This window comes from Lissotriton helveticus, chromosome 3_2 (genome assembly GCF_964261635.1).
Source record: "Lissotriton helveticus chromosome 3_2, aLisHel1.1, whole genome shotgun sequence".
Lineage (NCBI taxonomy): Eukaryota > Metazoa > Chordata > Amphibia > Caudata > Salamandridae > Lissotriton > Lissotriton helveticus.
Window position 1 is genome coordinate 26,725,668 of NC_136062.1, and position 23,121 is coordinate 26,748,788.

The window sequence follows — 23,121 nt, forward strand, 5'->3', positions numbered from 1 at the left end:
CTTATAGATCCGGAAACAACAGAAAGAAGAATTTGGTGGAAAGGAAACAGAATGCAGAATATATTGTATTGAGGTACCACAAAACCTACAAAAGCCCATGGTTGGACTCCTTCCTCTCCAGTGTCTATTCCAACAGAAATAAATGATGATAAATTAAAATAGTGATCAAACACATAAGTAGGATAAAGTGTGGGATACTGCAAATGAAGCAAAGGCCTATCTCTGCTTGTCTCTATCTTGTGGAACGGTGCCTTGCAATGGGCAGCAGTTCCTCCTCTTTGGAATCATGACAGGTGATATCTGGCCTGGAATAAATGCCAGTGCACTGATAATTGGTTGCTGGGGCGGATTAATTATAACTTTGGTCTGCATTTCTTAAGTGCCTGAAGTTTTCCAATCTTCAGTTTGGACTGCAGATCTGAGAACCTTCAATTTACCAAAGGGCACATTCAGTAGTTTCTTCTTTATCTCTGGTATGAAATTGGAGACTCTCTATAAGTATATCCCTGCAAAGTGACGCAAAGGTGCATGAATGTAGTTACTGAGGAACAAATGTTCTAAAGAGTTTAAAGAACACGCTTCCTGATAAAGGTATTCTTTTTATACCCGGCCAGAGGAAAGACAGTTTGTCTTGCATTCTGGTGGAAACAAGGGTCTCCAAATGCGGATTTATACATTACTTTCTACTTCCTGGAGTGAGAGAGGTCTTTTCTAGACCTCTATGATATGGTCTTTCCTACATATCTATGATAAATTTAGAATACATTATTCTCTGGTTCCACTTGGATGACAATTAGTATAGCATCCTATAATCTAGCCTCTGCCATAAGGAATCCTACCCTGTCTCTCTGAGTTATTTCTAGTCTGGTCATCTGATGCTGTGAGATGCACAATCATCAAGGAATAAAGTGTCGGAAATATCCTCAAATAAACAAAACATCAGAAACTTAAGAACCTGGTCTTGGATAATATAGGGATTAGATTAAGTGTATAACAAATTGGTTTAGTAGAGTTGGGGTTTTGTGTCATTCTCATAATTGTACAGTACTTTAAATGCCAACATGGGCACACAAACATTATGTTCTGAAATTATCATTTAAAAATCACTGGAATATTATTTTGATTGATATTCTCAACTAGGGTGTTAAAAAACAATAATTAGAACTAAGTTTGGGTATATTTTTTCACCCATTTTACAAACAGTGACACAATTGTCCAAAATGATTAAGGACAGAGCTTTGAAATATATTCTTACCCCTTGGAGGCACAGGAGTAAATGGAATACTCTGGGACAATCGCATCAAATTATTTCGTTCGACAGCTGAAAAAAACGTAAACGTTTAATATTGTGAGTAAAAATGGCACTTAATATTTTTACAATTTAAACATCAGTATTTTATGTTAAAAGTAATACTTGCCTGAATAAGAATAATTGATGTCCACAATAGGTTTGAAAGGTGAAACAATTCCTGAAATAACACAAACAAAATAGTTTGTACTTATTTTACAATTACACATCCTTATTCTTAATCAGAGCAAAATCACTACCATCCCATAAGTGACAGCATTAAGTCGAGTAAACATTTTGGCACGCTCCGCAACAACAATAGAATAAATATTAGTGAAAGAAATATAAAGTTATGTTTCCCCTTTTTATAGTTAACAGGGCTAATGCAGAGGAGAACCCTAGTTACGACTGCCACAAGGTAAGTGGAAACGCAAACACAAAGAACAAGTTACTTACCTTCGGTAACGCATTATCTGGTAGAGACTCTCTAGCTGCAGACTCCTTACCTTTGAATTTCCCAGGCGTCAGGCTGAATCCGGAAACCTTTGCTGAGCAATACCCTTTGCGTTTGACGTTGGGTTGCTCCATTCGGTTAAGCGTTACGTCGTTGCCATTGGTTATGATGTTGCGGTGTCTATATAAGCCCCACCCAGGCATGCGGACGTCAAAACGTTTCGTTTTTTCCACGCCAGAAGCGCAGTGCCACGAAGTGACTGACGTAATTGTGTGAAAAACTTGGGCCCTGAAAGGGGAGTAACCCTGGACCTACTACATCAGTCCGCAAAGCGGGAAGGGATGGGTGGGGCTGTAAGGAATCTGCAACTAGATAGGGTCTATACCAGAGAATGCCTTACCGAAGGTAAGTAACTTGTTCATCTGATAGAGACTTCTAGCTGCAGATTCCTTTCCTTTGTATCAGATACCCGATCCATTCCATCCCGGCGGTGGGTTGCGGATTCATGACCTGGAGTAAGAAGTCTGGATGGGCAAAGTGCCCATCCCTTGGCCCTTCCCCATTAAGGCAATAATGCTTTGGGAAAGTGTGCAATGATGCCTACATCGCTGCCTTTCAGATGTCTTGGAGTGGAACACCCCGAGCCAAGGCTGTAGTCACAGCCTTTCCCCCTGGTGGAGTGGGCTCTTAATCCCTCACGGGGCTGCTTCTTCGCCAAGGCGGAACAGATTTTAATGCAGCAAGAGATGCTTCTTTTCTTCACTGCCTTTCCCTTCTTTGCTCCCACATACCCCACAAAGAGTTGGTCATCCACCCAGAACTCTCTTGTGCAGTCAAGGTAGAACAACAACGCTCTTTTTGGGTCCAGGCGGTGGAGATGCTCCTCTTGCTTAGAGGGATGTGGGGGAGCAAAGAAGGTGGGCAAAGGAATAGATTTGGCCCAGATGAAATGGGGTCACAACCTTATGCTCTGGTGCGAAGAACTACTTTTTCCCAAAAGGACATAAGATAAGGAGGCGAGCTGGAGAACTCCTGCAATCCGATGTAATCACCACTAAGAATGCTGTTTTGATGGTCACCAGCTGGAGGGGACAATTGTGCAAAGGCTCAAAAGGAGCGCAAATCAGGTAAGTGAGGAGCAAATTAAGGTCACATTGTGACACAATAAAGGGGGTGGGTGGAAACAAGTAAGCCAGCCCTTTAACCACATCGATGCTATGCATTTTCCCCTCCTGTGCTGAGTTTTTCTCATTCCCATGTTTCACGACGAGCTGGGCTCGTCATGAGCGTGCGAGGAGGCTACCTCATGACGAGCCCAGCTCGTCATGAGCGTGGAAGGGGTTAAGAAATCTATTTACAACAGGAGATTTAAAGAGAGAAGGTTGGTCTAGAAGCCGCAACAAAAGCAGACAAAGCAGAGAGGTAACCCTTGAGAGTTCCCAAAGCAGATCCCTGCAGTGCAAGAGTTAAACTGAATAAAAGGACAGTAGAAATAGAAGCAGAAAGAGGGTCAATGGACTTTTCTGTAGAATAGAATACAAATTTCTGCCAACGGCAGGCGTATACCGACTTAGTGGAGGGCCGCCTGGCTGCCAGAATAACATTAAGGACTTCGGGAGAAAGTCAAAAGCCATCAACTGCCGCCGCTCAATCGCCACGCATGGAGGCGCAGAGTTGACAGGTTCGGGTGGAGAACCCTCTCCGGCTGCTGCGACGGAAGATCAACCCGAAGGAGCAGCCTGATCGGAGGATCAATGCTCATTCTCATAAGCTCTGGATACCAGACTCTGCCCGCCCAATCTGGCGCCACAAAAATGACTTGGGCCCGGTCACTCCTGATCTTCAGAACCCTGGGCAGGAGTGGTATGGGCAGAAAGACGTACAACAAATCTGAGCTCCACTCGCGACAAAACGCGTCGACGAGTGATAGCCGCAGTGGAAACTCCAGCACGCAGTACTGCTGACATCGCACGTTCTCTTCAGAGGCAAACAAATCTAAGCAAGGTTCTGTTGAAAGAGACATTGTGCCACCTCCGACTGGAGACGCCATTCGTGATCCGGCAGGCATCGACAACTGAGATCGTCCACCCTGGCGTTCAGAGAATCTGCCAAGTGCTGAACCACCAGGGTTATGCCCAGCTGTTACAACCCCACCCCGCCTTGCTTGTTGCAGTACCACATGAAGGTGGTGTTGTCTGTAAACACCTGCACCAACTTCCCCTTGATAGAGGGAAGAAATGCCAAGCGAATCGCTCGTAGCTTCAACAAGTTTATGTGGAGCCCCGTCTCCACCGGAGACCAGTGACCCCTGATTTCCATCCCTCCCATGTGGTCGCCCGGGCCCCGGAAGTGATGTATCAGTCACGATTGTGAAATCTGGTTGGGGAAGGGAGAGAGGTCTGCCGTTGACCCAATCTCGGTTTGTTAACCACCAATGCAAATCCTTTGAAGTTCCTTCCGAGATCTGGACAACGTTGGTGAGATCTCCCCGATGCTGTGCCCATTGGAACTTCAAGTCCCACTGCAGAGCCCGCATACGCCATCTCGCGTGTCTTATCAACAGGATGCAGAAAGCCATGAGGCCCAACAGCCTCAGAGTCAGTCTCAACAAAATTCAGGATAGAGGCTGAAATATTAGAATCAGAGCCTGAATATCCTGGACTCGCTGCTCGGGAGGATAAACCCGAAACTGAATGGTATCCAGAACAGCTCCAATGAAAGGAAACGTCTGAGAAGGCGTCGGGTGTGACTTCAGCACTTTTAATAGAGAACCCCAGCGAATGCAGGAGGTTCTATGGTGTCTGAAGTTGGGAGACTACTGTCTGGGGCGAGCCCGCTTTCAACAGCCAGTCGTCGAGGTAGAGGAAGACTAACTGACACCCCTAACCTGCGTAGTTGTGCTGCAACCACCGCCATCCCCTTGATGAACACCCGAGGGGCACTGGTAAGACCGAAGGGGAGCACGGTAAATTGAAAGTGCTCTTGGACCACCTTGAACCACAGGTAACGCCTGTGGGCCGGTAGGATAGGAATATGAAAATATGCATCCTACAGGTCCAACGCTACCATCCAGTCCTCTTGATCTAGGGCAGACAAGATCTGAGGCAAAGTGAGCGTTCTGAATTTCTCCTTTTTGAGGTAGAGATTGACGGTCCGAAGATCAAAAATGGGCTGTACCCCCTTGTTCGTCTTCGGAATCAGAAAGTAAGGGGAAAAACAACCACTGCCTACTTCTGAAACTGGGACCCTTTCTGTAGCTCTTTTAGCCAAAATAGATGTAACTTACTCTTGGAGCAGCTTTAACCTCCACCAGCTGTTCCTGAATCAGCAGAATAGTAGGAGGAAAAGAAAGGAAAGGAAGAGAATAGCCCTCCGGGATGATCTGCAAGGTCCAATTGTCTGATGTTATAGATCTCCAGCGAGGGAGACGATGATGAATTCTCCCACCCACTGCAGTAGTGAGGTCCTGCAGAATCAGCCTAGGAGTGCTTGGAGGCTGCGGCTGCTGGGGTCAGATTGGTAGACTACCTCTGGCCTCCATTGCCAGGACAGAATGTACTGCGTCCACGTCCACGCACAGCTTGGGTAGTCTGTGTGGGACAGTGGCTAGGATAGGGTTGACACAGTTGGAAACCCCTTCTGTTGCCACGAAAGGGGCAAAAAGAAGACTGGCCATGAGGAGAGGCCCAAGGATCTGGCCGTAGCTCAAGAGTCCTTGAACCTGACCAGGGCCGAGTCTGCCTTTTCCCCCAAAAGGGGTTCCATTAAAGGGCAAGTCCGTCAAATTGGCTTGCACATCCCCCCAGAACCCAGGAGTGGCGCCTCAAGGCCACCGTCGTTGAAATCTACCTGTCCAGCTAATCGGTCGTATCCAATCCACACCATATGGCGAATTATGCTGCATGTCTCACGTCCTAGACAGCTTGGGAGAGCACAGCTCAGGCCTCCTGCTGGACTTGTGGAAGAACCTGCACAATCATCTCCAAAAGAGAGTGGGAGAAATGGCCCAATAAGAATGCGGTATTCACCAACCGCAATGCCAGACTGGAGGAAGAAAATCCATTTTCCCCCAAATGAGCCCAGTTTCTTAGATTCCCTATCCGGAGGTGCAGAAAAGAATGCGCCCTGGGAAGTAAAGGCCTTCACCACCAAACTTTCTGGGGTGGAGTGTTGGCTGAGGAACTTTGGGTCACCCGGAGCTGGGCGAGGGCGGCGTGCAATCGCCCTATTCACAGGAGCCCCTGTGCTAGGCTTGGACCATGTTCCTAGAAGGACGTCCGTAAGTGCCTTATTAAAGGGCAATAGGGGTTCTGAGGTGGAAGTCCCAGGTTGAAGCACTTCGGTCAGGAGATTAGTCCTGCCCTGCACTGAGGGCAGCTCAAGTCCAAGGACCTCGGCTGCCCTCTTAACCACCATAGCATAGGACGCTGTAGCCACTGTAGGCGGAGAGATCATGCTAGTGTCTAGGGAAGAATCCAGACCACTGGCTTCCCTAAGTTCCCCATACCAGTCCATTGTCTCCTCAAAGACATCCTGGTTCTCTAGTGGGTCTCCAGACTGCACCCATTCCCCTACTGAGATCTGTCTACGTCGGAATCGGTATCGCTCGTCGGGGATGAGGATGGGCCTTGCGCTGCCGACGGGCATCGGGGATGTCACAGGCACCGACTTCGGATTCGACACCGGGGAAGGTCACGTTGGCACGACAGGAGTCGACCCAGATCGGATCCCTGAGGCCCCACTGGCGCCGTGGCCGGAGCCGATGGCGTTAAACCAGATAGGGCCCCATCTGACCCTGCGGGTCCTGAGGGCTCACCACCGGGGTCGTTCCGCTCAAATACTTGGAGCATGGCCTCGTAAAACTCTTATTTGAGCGGGAACCGCTCCGGCTACCAGAAAGGGGGAGGGGTAGTCAACTCTGGCTCCGGCTCAGCAGAACCGTGCCTACAGAGTCGGTGCTCCTTACCTTTCTCGACAATGGATGCCAACTGAGGCGAAGACGTAGTCCGCTTGGACTTCTTCTTCTTCTTGTGCCTATTCCCTGAGTGTCCAGATGACGTCGAATGGGAGGAAGAGGACTTAGGCCTCCATGAACAGTCCTGCGACCTCCTCTTCCTCCAATGGGACCGTAGCCTCCTCAGTCTCGCTTGACAATGTCGACTGCCAGGCCGCGAACAACTTCATCACTCGCTCCCTCAAGGTCTTCGGGCCATCGTCTGACAGTCTGAACGCAACTTCGAATAATGGTTGCGTTCAAGACACCATAGACATATGCAAAGGGGATTGGTGACCAACATCGTGTGGAATCCCGCAAGGTTTAAAACCTGTCTTTCTACCAGACATCGCTCGCACGCAAGAAAAAGCCTGGCAAAAGCAGTAGAGGGGTAGCTCTTCCCCGATCAGTGCTTAACTGGTGTGGAAAGAAAACAACTGACGTCCGCACGCCTAGATGGCACCTATATAGGCACTGCGACGTCATAACCTACGCTACCGACAACGTTTAAGAGGAGCTGAATGGAGGCAAAAGACGTCGCGCGCAAGGGGTATAGCTCAGCAAAAGTTTCAGGATCCAGCCTGATGCCTGGGAAATTCAAAAGTAAGTAATCTGCAGCCAGAAGTCTCTATCAGATGCATATTTTATCTATTTGCATATTGTGATCTCCACTAAAAACAAACAAACAAAAAAAATAAGAGGGGGTACAGTTTGTGTTGCAAATTAGCGCAACAATGCAAAAAAACGTATCTAGGATCAGTTCCTTCTAAATTGTGAGAAGCACATTAAGTATATGCTTATTAAGGTGATGATGACTCACTGAGTGCAATTCAGTGACTTCAACGTAAAAGTGGCTTGAGATCAGGAATTCCTTTTTCTTTTTAATTTCTAAGAAGTTTAGCCTCCAAGAGGAGAGAGATATTGACTAAATTAAGGGGAAAAAAGTCATGTTTCAGTTTAGCTAAAATTATTTTCTAAATATAAATTTGTCTCTCTACGTCTTGGGAGAGTTGACTCGGCTTGTGTCCACCTATTCACAAGAGGTTTTACATCCACAGAAAAAATATTTATGACAGCTATTTAGGATGTGTAATCATCTGAAAGAATTGTACGCCCAAAGCAATAAGAATATGAACTAGAGATCTATTTAATCCACTTGCATCCTGTAGATCTTACTTTGGCAGTCTCTAGACCCTGGCAGGATTTGTGAATTGTTTCCAAAAGGAAAGTACTTTCATTAGTAGATTTTCATTCTGGTATTACAATTTCTGGCACAGTTTTTCTTCTCAAGTGGAGGCACGTGCTATGTAATCTGGATGCTTCACCTATGGTGAAGCATGACCTTGCCTCCATAACATCAATCACTGGCTACATGTGCCATAAAGGTAGCAACGCGAGCAACAAGGCTAGTACCACAATTCTATAATTCCAATGTGTAATGCATAATGAAATGATCTACAGTCAATATTACCAAGTTCAAGGATCTCTGTGAGGATGACGTGCTACAATCACAGACCAGCACTATTGACCAGTCAGTATGGGTAAGGAAACTCAAATGTTGTTTAATTTTCATTATTATGTGTAGCTTACCATGTTTTAATGACTGTGATACTCGGGGGTGGCTCAGGGGTTGTAATAGACACCAAACCCACACCCTATTTAACTCTACACCCAGAGCCAAGTTTGAAGCTCGTTTTTAAACTTTTCTATCACTTGCCTCAGTATCCCATCAAAGTTTTGAAACCTTTTGCTTTTATGTCTTCTCTTAAGAATACTGATGTCAAGAAGATATTATCTCATGCCTTGACTTAGAAAGCTTTAATAGGGGGTTCGTAAATTTGGCCCCACCGACCAACTCTGGTGAAAGTCTCGCCAGCTATTGGAAAGCCAGACTGTAGTTTTTCGCCCATACGGGCCATTTTACTTTGAAGAGGAAAACTTGCACTGACAATGTCCTTTTCCTAGAGCAGCAGGCTTCCGAGGTCATGCTTACATGAGCCTGGCCATTCTCTGTTTAATTTTATGACCGACTTCAAATAAACATTTTGTGGGGATATGGTTTCTGACACTCGTCACAATTAAAGAAGGCTTTTTGTTCATTTTGGGATAAAATAAATCATATTGTGTTACAACATATCTTCATTTTGTTTGAACTTTTAAAGTCAGGAGACATTTGGATAAAAAAAACGTACATGTCAAATTTCCATGTGGCATGAAAAAATAAACTAAAGTGGTGCAACCCTCTGGGACCATTAATGCAATAGTATGTTGTGTGCTGCCCATGGGAAAAAAATGTGAACTTAAAACCTAGAAAGCAAACTATTTCAGGGGTTGCAACATGTGGCTGGGCTATTTAAAAAATGAAGAAAGTAGACAGGCGTTAGTATCGCATTACAAATATACCGTGTTTGCTAATGCTCCCAGCATTTTCTTCTCTGCCAGACAGAAGTGAGGGTCGTGTCATAGAAATTATTTGTTCAGTAGCAGCACATGGCAAACAAACATTGAATAAACCTTATACTGATCTAGAGTCGTAGCAGAAATACTAGAAGATGACGCTGTTTTCTCAATCAGCCCTTTCAGATTCTTTGCACGAAGAAAAGCTAGAAGCAGAATGGATTTATTTTTGAATCATGGCACTTTAGTCCAGAATAACATTATTTTGTTTTCTATGGGAGCTATCCTCAATACACAGGGTAAATCTTAAAGCGGCATTGGCGATTTGTATCTATTTTTTTTTCTTCAAATAGCTCTGCAAAGATGGAAGTGCGAATGTATGTTCTCATCTGTTATCAGAATCACATAGGTCTCTGTCTCCAAATCAGAACTCAGCAAAAGATGCAAATGCCATCCTAAAGAATAATGAACATGCTCTGGAGAAAATCCACGCCCACTGGCATCTGTCAATCTTGCACATACTGTTCTGCAACCATGGCTTCATTAACATAGGGACTCGTTAAGGGTCGTGCTCTGATATTGTTTCACGAAAATAAAGCGCAGTAACTCTGTTACCACATTTTTTGCCATGCATTTAGAGAGATGCGATTTGACTGCAGTAAAACCGAATCGCACAGCAGAAATAACAGGACATTTTCAAACCAGCCAAGGGCTAGTGGAAACAACCTTGAAAAAATGCAAAAACGAGAGTAAACTGTTTCACATTTATTTGCACTGAACCCAAAAGAACAGGAGATAATTCCAAATGGCAATGAGGTGCCGGGTTTTTAGGAACCCGGTGGTGCCAGGGGGTAGCACCCGAGGACCTCTGAGTTCTCCCTTGTTCCGGACCACAGAAACACGGAGTCTTCTAGTTACCGTCAAAGATCAAGTTTTATTGGTAGCTACCAAGTAATATGTGTCCCAGAAGTACACCACACGGAGTGTAGGTTCTCGGGAGACTGTTCGTTTTTACAGAACCAGCCGTCTCCTTATATACAAAAATAATAGCTGCAAGCAAGAATTCCTGAGTTTATGATATGGCTATACACATATTTCTACAATAATACAAAGAGCGGAGTCATGTAAGCAAGCCTATATTTTAGATGTCCAGTTTGTTGATAGATTACCCAGTTAGGCCTGGAACTCCCATCAGATATCGATGACCCCCTTAATAAAGAAAGGTACAACCCAGTCATAAAACTGGCCATAAACAAGGAATGTGGACAGGTGCATGTTTGCAGAAAGCATGGTCTGTATGTCGTGAATGGTTTGTGGAATGTTATGTATTGATGCTATCGTATTCGGCCACTGGGCGAGGAGCTGCCCAAACAGGTTTGGCCGAAGGCAATGGAGTCAGTTGGGACAGGTCAGGGGGAAGTCACTAAAAGGTGGACGTGTCCCTCTTGATCAAGCTCGACCTTTAATTGACTTAACATGAGGGCAAGATGCAAGATGGATGCCGTTCACAAAATGGAGTTTAAGGGATGGGGACGGAAACTACGATTTTGGGGTGTTGGCAACCCTCGATTGTGACGCAAGTACATAGGAATGATGTCCTAATTATTATCGGTTCATAGATACCAAAATCGTCTTGGTGCGTTGAGGTTTTGTGACACGGGTATTGGACCTCGATATCGGGAAAACACCAGGGTCCGGATTGTCGAGAACCACAGACCCTCCTTTTGCCCTCATATAAGGCAATAACTCATGCTAATCTGAGTCCAAATCGGTATGAAGAAATTCGTGGAGATGTTGCTGTAGCATCATTCTGTTACTCAGCTCGTCCTGTGACACAGGCTTCCGTACACACGAGGTAGCACAGAGGCCACATAGTGCAGGAGCACACTGTATACATAGGCAAAACATGAACAGAAGTGCCAAGGTCATCCCAATGAAGATCAACAATTTCCAGCCCCAGGCAGTGATCAGCTCCCAGAACCACCCCAGCAGGGACCAGTCCCCTTTCTCAACGTGAAGGGAACCAGATATTTCGTGTAGTTTGGAGATGGCCTGGTATACTGTCGGTGCGTTATCAGGGATGAATATGCAACAACTGGATTGGATGACTCTACACACACCACCACGATCGGCGAGTATCATGTCTAAGGCAATTCGGTTCTGAAGGGTCATAAGTCGATCCGACTGAAGCTCGGTTGTCAGATTGCCAAGTGCTCCGGCCGTCGTAGTCACGGCGGATTCAACTATCCTCGATAACTGGCGAATATTTCCGCTGTTCACCATAGGCCCCCAAAATGGCAGAAAACCCTTTGCGAAGTCAGCGAATTCCTGACCCGCGGTGTCGTCTTTACTCACGACACCCCTAGCTGTCCTTGTCCGATGGTAATCTGCTCTGGCCGTGTAGGTGGGAGGCAGCAGAAATTAGATAAAACATGTACCTGAGAAATCAGGGGGCAACCACGTGTAGGCTTGGTCGTGGCAAACGAAATACGTGCCTTTGGCTGCCAAAAGTATAGGGGAAGTTCGGGAAGTAAATACATATGTTTCCGTGCAAATGCTCTTTCCTAACTGTGCTGTGGGGTCCCTACCAATACCCTGTAAGCATAAGTGACCTCGGTGGGGCACTATCCAAACTGGGCGGGATTTCTTTGCTGCCTGGCTCTTGACCAGGTAAACCCCATGTTTAGTCACGTTCCAACGGGTGTAGGGACTGAGTTCATCTTTGGGCATTGTCAGATATGTGTCGATATCCCTACTCATATTTCTTATCCCTGCAATTAGTGCCTTGTTATTGGAATCGCTCGCAGTGGAACGGGTCGGGTATGGTTCTAGGGCGAATAGGAACATGGTCTGGAAAGCCCACAGAGAACCATAGTAGCTGAATGGCAAAATGAAGTGTGGGATCCCCTTATCGGTAGTGTGTGGCATAAGTCCGCATATCCAACAGTTTGATATGTTCATTACGGACTGGTGTTGGTGTAGGAGCTGAATGAAAGAATTGTTTACAAATTCGAGTCTTCGGGCAGACTCGTGTTCAGGTAGAGGGTGAAAGTAGTGTGGAGAAATAGTGGGAGGAGATGGTGGCTGGGTGTCATTCGAAAAGGTAACTTTAAATACGAACAGAGTATAACCAGTAAAAAACACAAGTATGCTACATAACATTAAAACACATAGCATCAGGAATCTTCTTTTGGACAGTATTGTGCATAACTGTTTTCCGAAGTTCGTGAGTCTGATAGGTCTCTCTACCCTTGGAAACTCAATCCTCTAGTTGCTGCCCGCGGTGGTTGATTGATTCTCCCAGGGAGCGCGCTCTGCTCAGTCCGGGGTAACTCCCGTGGACCAATCAGAACCGTGGACCTAGAACTTCCCAGTTGCACTCCCCAGACTTCAACCGCGACCCTAGCAGCAGAACCGATGGCGGTTCGAAAAATCAAAAATGAGCTAGTTCCCCTGGGACGAGAGAGCTGAAAAATCAAAAAATAGTTCTTAGGGGAAAAGGGAAATCACATTAGGTCAATCGTTTATTAGTCTCTTTGTTTAGACCGCAGGTCGTATCGTCGTTTCCCAGGTATGGTGTGGTCTTCAAACAGCGTCTCAGGTTCGGTAGTGTCCAATTGCATAGACGGTGACACAAGTCCTTGTAAAATATGATCACTCTCCTTTTCAGTACTAGTTTCTTTCAAACGTGCATCGCTGAAAGGGATGAAGCGAGGTACGGATTCGGTCTCGGAGTCGGCAAGTCCTTTGTTGACCCACCGGTCGTATGGAAGGGGTAGAGGGACCCGTTTGCAGTGGGTCCCATGTACCCAATTCTTCTTGCCTTCCACCCGAACAGCAGATCTCGTTGAAAGCAGCACTAGGTGCGGTCCGGTCCACCTCGGCTGTCCGTTGTTGGTGCGCTGGAAATTCCGCACCAAAATCCACGAACCGGGCTCGATGAGGTGACCTGGATCGTCAGAGGCTGGTGGAGAGGAACTGTGAACCTGTTGGTGTAAAACACGCAATTTAGTTGTCAATTCGCACAAATAGTCAAGTAGTACGGGGTGTTCTATCTCACTTAGTTTCTTGGGTCTTGGCACGCCCCAGACGTTGGCTGGGCGGCCAAACACGATCTCATGGGGGCTAAGTCCTAATCTGGAATGCACAGTCATTCTGGTTGACAAAAGCGCTAGAGGCAGGGCGTCAGGCCATTTAAGACCTGTACTGGCTTGGATCTTGGCTAGTTTGAGTTTTAGAGTGCCATTGTAGCACTCTACTAATCCAGCTGATTGGGGGTGATTTGCAGCGTGGAATTTTTGGTGGATGCCTAAACACTCACACACTCTCTTCATCACGCATCCTACGAATTCACTTCCGTTATCACTCCAGACAATTCTAGGCATTCCGAACCTCGGAAAGAACTCTTTGACGAGTGCTTTGGCAGTTGATAAAGCGGTATTGTCCTTAAGGGGGTACGCTTCCACCCACCTTGAAAAGGCGCAGACAACAACGAGCACATACTTTAGGTTGTTGCACCTCTCCATGTGGATGAAGTCGAGCTGTAAAACCTCGAACGGGTACGTTGGAGGCGCAAAATGACCAGCTGGAGTTGGGGTTCCCCTACCTGGATTGTACTTCAAACACACCATACACTCTTTGCATATGTTGGGATATTGCTATTCTGCCATACTGGGGCCAATAGTTTACAGATTCCTTTCGAACTGATGTGTGCAATTCCGTGAGCCATCGTTACTACTGCAAGTACGTATGCATTAGGTAATAGCCATCGCTGGTGTTCTGATAGTTCGACCCAACAACCATTCGCATCCAATCTACCTGTGCTTTCTCTCCATTCATTCACCTCGTTCTCAGTTGCTTCGGCTTGTATTGATTTTACGCTTTCAATGGTGTCCTCACACATTCCCACGTCAGTAGTCCATCTAGCGGGACCCATAACATACATCCGACTCATTGTGTTCCTTGCAGTTTCTTTCGCAACCTCGTCTGCCAATGCATTTCCGCGGCCAACATCATCCTGAATCTTTTTGTGTGCACTGCATTTTATAATGGCGACTTGTAGGGGCAAGGTGAGTGACTCAAGGAGCTCATTAACTAGCTGGCCATGTTGTATCTTCGTACCATGGGACGTAAGGAACCCACGTTCACGCCACAATCTCCCAAAACTGTGAGCCACACCAAAGGCATATTGGCTGTCAGTGTACACATTCACTCGCTTTCCTTTCGCCAACACACATGCTCTAGTAAGCGCAATCAGCTCTGCAGCTTGTGCAGAATTGTGGGAAATGCGTGCAGTCTCTACAATGGTGTGTAATGTCGTTACGGCGTATGCTGTGGTCGTATCACCATTCGGCAACTTGAAACATGAACCATCAACCCATAAAGTATCATTGCATTCGGGAAGGGGAGTGTCCTGTAAGTCTACTCTCCCTTTTGTCTCTTCTTCTGTCCTGAAACAGCAGTCGTGTTTGTCAATCTTGTCTGTCTCTGTCGGGATGGGTAATAACGTAGCGGGGTTGAGTGTATCACACCTCTTTATGTGGATGTGACTTGCTAGCAGGGTAAGTTCGTAACTGGATAGTCGAGCGCTAGTAAGATGTTGTGTCTTGGTCCTATTTAGCAAAATGTCAACTGCATGCGGAACCATAACGATCAGAGTGTTATTCATGACTAATCCAGCAGACTGTCGAATGCAGACAGCTGCTGCGGCGGTTGCTCTTAGACAACTTGGCAGTGCCTTAGCCACTGGATCCAGAGTTGCCGAAAAATACGCGCATGGGCGCTGTTTGTCCCCAAGGTGTTGCGTTAAGACTGATAATGCACAACCTTCCTTTTCGTGGACATACAATGTAAAAGGCTTACTGTAGTTGGGGTTTCCCAACACAGGGGCCGAACACAATGCATCGCGCAACTCGTGGAAACTCGTCTGACAATCTTCAGACCAAGGCATAGGATTAGGCGTGTCTTTGCGGAGTAGTGCCAGCAAGGGCTTGGCTAGTAGTGAGAAATTCGGTATCCATTGTCTACAGTACGATGTAATGCCCAAGAAGGCTCGAACCTCTCTCTGTGTCCTTGGGGCACTTAGTTCTGTAATTGCCTGTATTCTTTCTGGTGTCAGTCTCCTTCCCTCCTTCGATAAGATGTGACCTAGGTAGGTTACTTCTTGTCGGCAAAATTGCAGCTTTGAAAGAGAGACTTTGTGCTTCATGTCACATAAGTGACGCAATAGTAACAACGTGGCTTGTTTGCAAATCTCCTCAGTGTCTGTGGCGATCAGTAGATCGTCTACGTACTGGATCAAAGTTGACCCATCTGGCAGCACAATTGTGTCTAGTTGTGTTTTCAGTGCCTGACTGAATATAGATGGGCTTTCGCAGTAGCCTTGAGGAGCGCATTTGAAGCGGAAGCTTCGTCCTCCTAAATTGAAGCCGAAAAGGTCTCTACTCTCTTCGGCGATCGGGATGCTGAAGAAAGCGTTCTTCTGGTCAATCACCGAGAACCAGTCTGCTGAAGCTGGAACCATTGTCAATAAAGCAGTAATGTTGGGGACAACTGGAAACTGTGGGATAACTACCTTATTTACCTCTCTGAGGTCAATCACAAACCTATACACAGGGGGCTGTGAAGGATCAGTACGTTTTAAGACCGGTAAAACTGGACTGTTACAAACGTTCCCTGTTGTTTCTTCAATAACATCTTTATCGATCAAATCATAAATGATCGTTAACAACGCCTTCTCGCATTCGTTAGATATTTTGTATTGGGGAATACGTGGCAATCCGACGTTGGCTTTCAAAGTTATGACATACGGTGCTATCTCCAAACGACCTACGTCATTGGAACCATTAGCCCACAGTATATCAGGAAGTGATGACAATTCGGTTGGAATACCTTCTTTCGACAAATACATTGGAGAAATGACTTTTTTCCCTAAGGTAAGTTGTACTCCCGAGGGAGAACAGTACAAAGTCGCATACAACCTTTTTAGCAAATCCAATCCTAACAAATTTTCACCGCAACCTGTTGTAAGAATGAGGGGTGCTTCTAATTCACAGGGGCCAACAGAAAGGGGTATAGGACTAGAGATCGGGTTCCTAACAGGGGCGCCAGAGAAGCCTACTGAGACATTCATTTCGCCAGACAAAGGTGCGCCAGGAAGTTTTGAGTGCATAATAGAACTTTTCGTAGCACCAGTATCCAGCAGAAATGGCTCTGACACTCCTGAGGTAATTACCTCGACATAAGGTCCATCCTGGTCTACTGGAACTGAAACAACTCCCTCTCTTTGTCCATGGCTGTCCTAGCAATCGTTACCCTCATTGTCGTGTTCGGTGTAATAGTCGTCAGCATAGTACTGAGCTGACCTAGACGATGCGTTATTCTGTTGGTCAAAGCTATTCATGGAATTCTGAGGCGGAAAAGAAACGGTGTTCTGGGAGAAATTTCCACGGCCCCTACCTCTGGGGGCGTGTTGAACACCTCTCCCTCTTACACCTGAAACACCGTTTAAGCGTCGCGCAAGAGCCGGACAATTACTCCTAAAATGACCCTCTTCCTTGCAATACGCACATTGATTCGGGCCATTCGGAACACGCTGGTGGGAAGACTCGTTTCCCTGCGCGTCTCTACAATACTGCTTATTCTGTTGATAATTGGGCTGGCTAGCCATACGAGGCGGATAGGCCTGTTGGAGAAGAACTTTAGTTTTTAAATCTTTCGTCTTTTTGTCTGCCTTGTCTAGCTCGTCTTTGCGCCTGTTTTCGTAGTACTGAGCTGTTGCTAGAATCTGCGCTGACGTAGAGACAGCCCAAGCACTCTCTGAATCTTTTAGTTTAGCACATAGTTCGGGAAGCAGATTGTGTACAAATTTGTCTACAAACAATCTTTGGCCACCCTCGGTAGCCATATCCTGACCACTATGGTCAGTGAAAGTTTCCTCAAATCTCGTGAAAAAGTCAGACACATTCTCGTCTTTCTTCTGCTTGCACGCTGATAGCGTGTCCCAGTTTACGCGTACTTCAGGCATAATTGTCTTCATGTACGCAATAATTCTACCGGGAAGTTCAGCTATTAACGGCTCAGGCTTGAGACCACCGACTTGTCTAGCATCTATAGTCGCAATGTTCGCCCACGAGTCACCTAATTCTTGGTCATGATCTGTATGACGTATCTTACTCCATAAAGGATGTGGAACAACGTTCCCAAACAACATGTCTATATCCGCTAAATTCATTATACATGAGCTGGCAGTTTGGGATAACTCCTTATAATACCCAGTCGGGTTTTTAAGGGGATCGGGTAGCGTCTGCTTTAGTGCTAAAACTTCTGATCTTTTCCAGGGGACATGTACCCATACACGCTGGAAATGAGGCAGAACCGGTGGAACTGCAGTTGCGTCACCTTCCCTCCAGACCGGAGGAACCTCTCTCATGGGGTACTGTCTCGCTCTTTTCCTGCTGGATGTACCACTGTCAGAGGATGACCCAGAATTACCACCCGTACTTCTATGTGATAATAATATCTCAACTGCTTTTTCAACGTCGGGACCAACTATCATACCCTCCCCAAATTTAAATCGTACACTACACAACTCTTGCTGGTTGGTCTTCTGACCATTATCTACCAAATCCTCACACAGAAAAACACACATCTGCTCAAAGACGTATCTTTGCGTTGGTTCATCCCATTGACGGAAAACGTTCATGACAGACTCTACATCATATCTTGCTGTGTCCATAGCCCAATTTCGTGCTAACTTATTCAATGATTCCCTTTCCTGATAATCGGGCATTTGGCTTCGTATTTGTCTTTGTTCCGTGTTAGGGGTCGTTTTAGGCGACCGAAAAAGTGGTGAAGGAAGGTTAGTAACAATGCTGGTCATTTTATGCCAGACGGAAGGTGAAAGTGGGGGAATAACTGGTGGTAGAACAGAGTCACGCAAAGTAGAAACAGAAATGTTCGTAGAACGAGTATCAGAGAGACTAGAAGATGTGCTAGGCGAAATTTTAGAAGGAACAGTAGGAGAAGTAGATGTGATCGGTGAGCCTTGAAGAGGCTGCGCCAGAGAAACAGGAGCCAGCTGAAGAGTAGCCGATGAGTGCGGAAAAGGAGCCTGTATAACAGCTACCAGAGGTGCAACTAAAGGTTGCGGAGGTGCTGTGGCATTTTGTGCATAGGGTGGTGGCGAACTTAGCAAATGAGCCATTAATGGATCTTTCTCACGCTCTTTTACTGTCTCTCGCTGAAGAGATGGCAAAACGGGATAGCATTTATCTATTGCCATTTTACGTTGCCTGTGCAACTGCTCACTTATTTGATCCTCTTCGTTGTCTTTAAATTTCATCGCGGCTTGCATTACTGAAATACCTCTTTCCCTCTTATTCTTCTTTTCTAATTTAATTTCCTTCTGTTTGGCCTCTTTACGCCATAAGCGGAAAGAGTCTAACATTGCCGGTCGGGCTTTCTTCTTGAATAGTTTGACTTCTAGGTTATCTAAAACTTCTGAGTCGAAACTACCATATTGGGGCCATTTTAAAACACCATCCTTGCGGGTGTATTTTATCCATACTTCGTTATATGTTATAGGACCTACGCCGTGCTTTACATAGAGCTCATACGTTGGAGTTCCAATTGGAGGAACCGGACAAGATTCCTCTAATCGGGAGTCCTTACTACAACCAAGACAAAACAAGTTTCCAAGTCTGCTAAAACCAGGCATCTTCGCTCACTAGTCTAGCTTCAAACTTCAAAGGATTATCTGTTACGATATATCTCGTGAATACACGAGTCCTTCGGCTTTGGGGCTTGCAAGTACCAAATCAAAGCGTATCTCAAGGATACCAAAAACTAAGGACAAACTAAGGACTGGGAGACGCTCCACTTATACTTAACTGAAGTATTTGAAGATCTGTGACGTCGCTAGAAGACTCGTCTATCGTTTCGCTCTACCAAGGATCACTGGGTCCAAAACAAGGCGATAGTCAGGGCAGCAGTCCTTCGTAGCCGTCGGGACGCGGGGAACCTCGCAGCAAAGACCTTCGGAACCACGTCGACATACAGGGGTCGCTGAAGTGGCTGGCCGTCCTCCGGAATTTTCACACGAAGCTCCTCACGAACATCTGGCTTGGACCGTCACCGCTTGATATCGCCCCGAGTTGGGCGCCAACTGAGGTGCCGGGTTTTTAGGAACCCGGTGGTGCCAGGGGGTAGCACCCGAGGACCTCTGAGTTCTCCCTTGTTCCGGACCACAGAAACACGGAGTCTTCTAGTTACCGTCAAAGATCAAGTTTTATTGGTAGCTACCAAGTAATATGTGTCCCAGAAGTACACCACACGGAGTGTAGGTTCTCGGGAGACTGTTCGTTTTTACAGAACCAGCCGTCTCCTTATATACAAAAATAATAGCTGCAAGCAAGAATTCCTGAGTTTATGATATGGCTATACACATATTTCTACAATAATACAAAGAGCGGAGTCATGTAAGCAAGCCTATATTTTAGATGTCCAGTTTGTTGATAGATTACCCAGTTAGGCCTGGAACTCCCATCAGATATCGATGAAACCTTAATAAAGAAAGGTACAACCCAGTCATAAAACTGGCCATAAACAAGGAATGTGGACAGGTGCATGTTTGCAGAAAGCATGGTCTGTATGTCGTGAATGGTTTGTGGAATGTTATGTATTGATGCTATCGTATTCGGCCACTGGGCGAGGAGCTGCCCAAACAGGTTTGGCCGAAGGCAATGGAGTCAGTTGGGACAGGTCAGGGGGAAGTCACGAAAAGGTGGACGTGTCCCTCTTGATCAAGCTCGACCTTTAATTGACTTAACATGAGGGCAAGATGCAAGATGGATGCCGTTCACAAAATGGAGTTTAAGGGATGGGGATGGAAACTACGATTTTGGGGTGTTGGCAACCCTCGATTGTGACGCAAGTACATAGGAATGATGTCCTAATTATTATCGGTTCATAGATACCAAAATCGTCTTGGTGCGTTGAGGTTTTGTGACACGGGTATTGGACCTCGATATCGGGAAAACACCAGGGTCTGGATTTTCGAGAACCACAGCAACATTAATATCGCTTGGGGCATTGCCACCATATTTATCAGGGAACACTAAATGGAGCCTGATAGCAAGCGTTTCAATGCCCAATGCTGAACAGTTTGCATTGGGTTTTGCCCATCATTTGTCAAAGGAAGTTTAATAGTTAGAGCCAGTGCCAGTGCACGTGCCAGTGCATCACAATCGCTTCCTATGTAATCTAGAGTGAACCAGTGCAGCAGAAAAGACCAACGCCTGTTGCTCTGCATTGAAGGATTGCAAACAAGTGAGTGGCTTTGGTTATATAAAACCTCTAGGACCTAGACTCTTATGAACCTAGAAATGCACAAATGTTGCAATAGGCTTAGGCAAGAGGGAGGAGAAAGACTAAAACGCCTAACTCATTGAGCATCGGAAGTAGTCAAAATCTGTGCAAGCAAAGGAGGCATCCTGCCTTATGATCCAGCTAAAATGGCTATATTGTTCACTCAAAGGTTAAAAATTAAGAAAAGAAGCCGAATTGCTCAGTTTGGCTTTCACACCTTCCAAGGAGTCCTTCTGTTTAGCAATTGTGACAGATGGATTGTAACAAGGACAAGCACTGACAATTGTAGGAGGCTGGCACAGTACACGGTGTACACCAATCGGTGAGGAACCGTACACTGAATCCAGGCAACCCTTAGTGATAGTAGAAGTGGTCCCTGATAACCAAAGCTCTCAAGGGGTAGCGTGGAGAGCAGCTATGGCTTATTCAGGAGGGTGTAAAGCGGGTACACTGCCACACAGTCAGTCAGTGAAGCTTACACACTAGAAAGACCCACACCAGTTTTAGAAAAATACCATGTATTTATTAAACCACAACACTAAAACTACTTTGGTATATCTCCTACTCAGACGTAAAAATATACGATAAAATATACTTCAAAACAGGTACGTAAAGCATATAAAACACATGGACTCCTAAGGGGGAGCCAAACCACGTACTAAATAAATGGAATGCAAAGTGAGTCCCAAAGCAAGACTAACACCCAAGTAACAAGGGACCAGTGGGAGCACGGAACCACCACAGGTAATTAACTATCAGGTGCTAGGCCCCCCGTGTGCATAGTTGGACAGCAGGATCCACACATTGGTCATCATCGTCGAGGTGCTTTCGGATGCAGGGGAGTGACTCCTTCACTTCAAGGGAAATTCCATCTTGCTACCTTGATGTATGCAGAGTCCTTGGCGACTCAAGAGTATGCATGGCCAAGGAGGTTGCAGCACTTGGAGGAGCACAAAGACAAAGTTGCAGTAGGAATCTTCCTAACAGAGGCAGTATTGTCTTGGTTCCTGGCTCGGTCCAGCAGCAGAGTTCGGTGTCCAACAGCAGAATAACCTTTAGACAAATCTTTACAAGAAGCTAGAAGTTTCTTGAGGACGAAGTCTGGCCGAATCTAAATACCCACCCTTAGGGAAGCTCTTAAGTAACCCAGAAAGGGGGAAGAAATACCCAACTGTCAGGGAGGGTGGGGGGAGGGCGGCGGGACTCTACTAAGATGGACTAACTAGTCAGATACTCCCAGGGGCTTCTGTCCATCTAAGATTCAAGATTGCAGAATCAAGTAGCCACCTGGCAGAGCACTGGACAACTCCCAGATGAGGGGCTAGACAGGGGGGTGGGTCACTTCCCTATCCTTTGTGTAGTTTTGTGCCAGAGCGGGAGCGAAGGGTCCCTGGACTGGGGAAAACCAATTTATGGACCAAATGAATCCTTCAAAGCAGTCTGGAGTCGCTCTGAAGCAACCCTACTGTAGCCTAAAACACCTATTTCTAAAGGAGAGGCGGCTACACCTCTCCTCTACAGAAGATACCTTGTTCTGCCTTTCCCTGCCCGAGTTATGCTCAGCAGCAGGAGCGCAGAACAGTGTCTGGGGTCAGCGGCAGCACTGGCTTACACACACACCCTGCAAGGCTACACAGGTAGACATTGGGGTCCTCTAAGGAGCCCCCAAGTACATGGGAACATGCAACTAGCACCAGATTCAGTGTAGTGGCATGATTACAAAATGTTTGATACCAAACACGACCGGGTTCGGTGAAGCCATTATGTAGCTGGACATCTCGACTTTGCCAGTGTCCACTACATACCTTAAAATGGCTTCCCGTACTTACAAAGGCAGAGAATGGATTCAGATGTGTGTAGGGATGTCTCTGCTCGCGCAGGGTCATCCTCACACTTAGAACCATGCACCCTGCCTATGGGCTGTAAAGCCTACCTTAGGGGTGACTTATACGTTTTAAGTGCAGTGACTGTGATATAAGGAAAACCTTATATCTGAAGTGAAAGGTGTACGCAATGGCAGACCTGCAGACACAGTTTGCAAGGGCTCACATGGGCGGCACAATACATGCTGAAGCCCAAGGGAGACCACTGTTGTACCAATGTCCTAGGTACCTTAGTAACATATACTAGGGACTTACATGGGTACACCAGTATACGAATTGTGGGGTGTACAAAGTACTTACCAATGAATTGAAAAGTGAGTGCACAGGCACTGGGGTCATGATTACAGGATCCTAGGTGTACTACAGACAAAACACACTGACAACTGGTAAAAAGTGGGGTAACAATGATTGATTTTACTTTCCTACAACAATGCCAATAGGAGGCGTTGCTAAGCCGCCAAGCGCATTGGCCGCAGCCTAGAGGAGCTTCTGCGGTCTCCTCTCCTCCCACGTCTGTCCGTTAAACCCATCCGTGACCCAATTCCTAAAACTTCGCAAGGAACATATCCACTATCCACACGCGGATGAGCTATCCTCAAAAACTCACCAGAGACTGCAATTCGGCCGTGAGCGTGGTGCGGCCTGGTCATGACGGGGAGATCGGGATCCTGGGTAGCGGCCAGTGTAGAGAGAGCGGGCCGTTTCAGAAATGGGGTCGGAGAGTGCCGGAGGCGTGTCT

At 46.4% G+C, this 23,121-nt stretch overlaps 1 protein-coding gene across 1 annotated transcript in view; it reads right to left on the bottom strand.

Annotated features, from left to right (window-relative positions):
* LOC144826435 (transient receptor potential cation channel subfamily M member 7-like) overlaps positions 1 to 23,121 on the bottom strand; it is a 2,236,140-nt gene that overhangs the window by 353,670 nt on the left and 1,859,349 nt on the right. The window contains exons 32-33 of the mRNA XM_078684762.1: positions 1,419 to 1,469; positions 1,256 to 1,321 (exon numbers count right to left, since the gene is read on the bottom strand). Of these exons, the coding sequence (XP_078540888.1) occupies positions 1,256 to 1,321; positions 1,419 to 1,469 (117 nt within the window). The remainder of the gene's footprint in view (positions 1 to 1,255; positions 1,322 to 1,418; positions 1,470 to 23,121) is intronic.